This window comes from Lepeophtheirus salmonis, chromosome 5 (assembly GCF_016086655.4).
Source record: "Lepeophtheirus salmonis chromosome 5, UVic_Lsal_1.4, whole genome shotgun sequence".
Lineage (NCBI taxonomy): Eukaryota > Metazoa > Arthropoda > Copepoda > Siphonostomatoida > Caligidae > Lepeophtheirus > Lepeophtheirus salmonis.
Window position 1 is genome coordinate 65,979,595 of NC_052135.2, and position 3,183 is coordinate 65,982,777.

At 35.3% G+C, this 3,183-nt stretch overlaps 1 protein-coding gene across 1 annotated transcript; it reads right to left on the minus strand.

The window, feature by feature from the left end:
• Positions 1-701: 701 nt before the first annotated feature.
• On the minus strand, positions 702-2,442 carry LOC121118251 (uncharacterized). Its single transcript, XM_040712810.2, has 2 exons — positions 2,226-2,442; positions 702-2,153 (listed from the first exon to the last, which is right to left on the minus strand). The coding sequence occupies exons 1-2, from the start codon at positions 2,316-2,318 to the stop codon at positions 1,206-1,208; spliced, it is 1,041 nt and encodes a 346-aa protein (XP_040568744.1). The 5' UTR covers positions 2,319-2,442; the 3' UTR covers positions 702-1,205.
• Between the last annotated feature and the right edge of the window lie 741 nt (positions 2,443-3,183).

Sequence of the window (3,183 nt, forward strand, 5' to 3'; positions counted from 1 at the left end):
GTACATATTATGATTACGTAATATAAACTATAATAATATAATCGATCGAAGCCATGATTTTATTGAGATATGTTACATCATGAAGACAACAAAAGACTCGTCCAAATGCCTCCGATAAGTGGTTCATTGGAAAAAATTGATATATAATATTAAATAGCACTCCTAATTGTTGAGCATTTGAATTCTTTAAATAAATTCCCTTCTATTATCCGAGCACTCCCCATGGGAGCTATTAATTACTAAATTGAGAATCACCTTGACATTAATACGTTCTTGGACCGAGCTTGTTGGTCAAAGGAATTTAGTAATTGAACTATAAGAGATAATTTAATCAGTTCTAGCCTACAATGAACCGAACCTAACATTTAACAAGCTCGTCGTAGATCAATCCCAATTTTTCTTTGGAATGATCTGTCTTTGCTTTGTATTCAAATTTGTGGGATGAGTTAAGATTAAGATTAACTTAGAAATTGAGGATGATTAGTAAAAGGTAGCAAATGTAATCCGCTCAATTTTAAGAGAAATCATTCCAACTTGCTTTTGTGCTGACGTGCCACAATTATAATACTTATCAATGTTTATAACTTGAACTATAAGGTCCCACAAAATAAATATATAATTTATATTTGCCCCTTCTGAGAACGAATGGGTTGTTTCAGGAAGTGAGGGTCCATATTTGGATCTACTACTAGACTCAACTCTTTTTTAATATAGAGATAAATTTATTATAGAAAACTTATTTTCAATTGGATATTTACTAGATTCATTTTGAAATGATAATAATATGGAATATAATATAAAAAACATGAAGTAAGTCTGTACAAAAAATCATTATTTCTTTATCACAGCTACAATAGAAGTAGTCCACCACGCAGATATTATTATTATTAATAAACATACATAAATGTTGAATTGTTGTCACTTTGACTAGGGGGGATGATGGGTGGGGTGGGGTGTGGGGTTCCGTTTAATAAAGAGGGGGAGGTATGGGAGGAGGGCTTCATTTTTTTGTTTTAAATATTATCTAAACACTCAGTCTTTGGCAAAAATAATATATATATATCATATACAAAACAAGGAATAGGTTTGAAAGATAGAGGAAAAAAACTATATGGTAGTAACATTATAATATTTGATAATTTTGTAGAACAGAAAAAAAAATAGAAAAAAATAAAATTAAAAAAAGCAAAAAATCAAAGGTTTTTTTATATTAGTGCAAGGCCCCCCTCAAGGCCAAAAACATCAGTCATATCCGCAGAAAACTCAAAAGGGGATGAGGACTCATGTGGGGGGACTGATTGAATTGAGGGTAAGAGTGGGGATGAGATGGGGGAAGGTGGACTAAGGTCTTCTTGTTTGATTTCTTGAAGGAAATTGTTATCTGGAGGAAGTGTTAAGAGATCAGTGAGGCCATCAAGCTCTTCTAGGCTTGAGGTGGATCGTGGAGTGAGTGGAGAGTCCTCCATTTTGATGAGTATGTCGTCAAAAGAAGGTGCTGGCGAGAGAGGCTCTAGTTTGATATTACTGTGGTGTTGATACATATCTTTCTCGGGCGTGAGATACACGGGCTCTTCGTAGAAGGAAGAGTCTGAAGAGGTAGGGGATCCTGGAGGAATGGGTTTGATGTCGACGAATCCTGCTCCACGACGTAGATTGGCTTTGAATTTGGAGTCGATGGTGAATTTGAGATTAAGGCGATCGTGGTTGACGGAGGAGAGATTTGAGGAGAAGCGTACATTGGCAGAGTTGACCCAGGCATTAGAGCCGAATCGTTTATTGAGCACTTGTTTCTGATGTTTGGCTTTTGGTTTGATGCCACCACCTCCAACAACGGTACTTAGGCCTAAGATGCTGTCTATTTTTTTCGTGTTTCCAATGTTATTGAGAGGAGCGCCCCCACAGGCCTTTTTACGTGGCTGATACTTGTAGTCTGGATATTCTTTGAGGTGTAAAAGTCTGAGACGCTCGGCCTCTTGGATATATGGGATTTTAAACTCATCCGTCAGTTCCTTCCATTTCTTCCCCAAGTTCTTGGATATTTCGGCGTTATGGATGTCGGGCTGAAACTCAACTATTTTCTTCCTCTCTATGTGAGAAAACACCATAAAGGCATTCATGGGCCTTTTGATGCGGTTCTGTGGTTGTTTCTTAGTCTGTAAATTGATTGAAATCATTGATTAACAACTACTCATTGACTCAAGGGCCGAAGCTCTTTAATCATTTACCTTAGTTGCATCAGTATAGGGAGTTGAAGAATTTTTATCCACCAATTGGCTACCAAAAACGGTTCCATTGGGATTCATGACAGATATCATCATATTTTTAAACACTCGTACTATGACCACTTAATCTCTTTAATATTTTTATTTATTTTATTGCTATTTATTCAACAGTACAACTCAGATGGTGGTTCGACTAATACTGAGGACAATGATCTTACAGACTGAAGTAACAAAAAATATAACCTCCGACGCTTCGCGTGCATGAAAATCACGCTCGCCGGGATGGCGGGAAAATTCGTATATAGTAGAAGAATTGAGCACGTATGTACGTGTGTTGTTAAAAGAATAATAATAACAACATGAGCCCTCCTTCGTCTCCTTTGAATATATATCACCATAAAACACCAATTCATAGAAATAATATACAGACAGAGTTCTTTGGAATAATTCTTGATAACAAGGAAAGACGGGCGAGCTCTTTTTCTCTTTCTCTCTCTATCTACAAAACGGTATATTTTTTAATGAAATGTAATTTATTTATTTCCCCCCTCCCTCCCACCCTCTCCCATCACCACCATCAGACATCAACGCAACCTCTCTGTTCTTTCCTTTTCTAACAATATACATAAATGTATTATTATACATTACATAGAAAGAAAAATCATTTCCACTGTATTTTTAACCTTGAAGCGAACAGGGGTCGATTTGCAGCTGCAAAAGAACGACATATTATCTCAACTACCCTCAGGGTATAAACGTGTATTTTTTTCCTCGTCGTCATAAAGAAATGCGTTCATAATAATAAGAATACAATTTTTAAAGTTTAAATCTTTTTTTTTTAATTATTTTTTTTTCTTCCCGTGTCTCATTAATAATAATCTATTTTTTTTTGTTTGACAACTTTAAAAAAAAAGAATAATTTATTTTATGTAAAATTAATAATAACATATATGAGTGTACA

Bases quoted from the DNA above. Each gene is read 5' to 3' on its own strand.
- LOC121118251 (XM_040712810.2), bottom strand. From the start codon at position 2,318: ATGATGATATCTGTCATGAATCCCAATGGAACCGTTTTTGGTAGCCAA. The intron at 2,154-2,225 runs GTAAATGATTAA...ATCAATTTACAG, and splicing joins CCTATACTGATGCAACTAAG to ACTAAGAAACAACCACAGAA.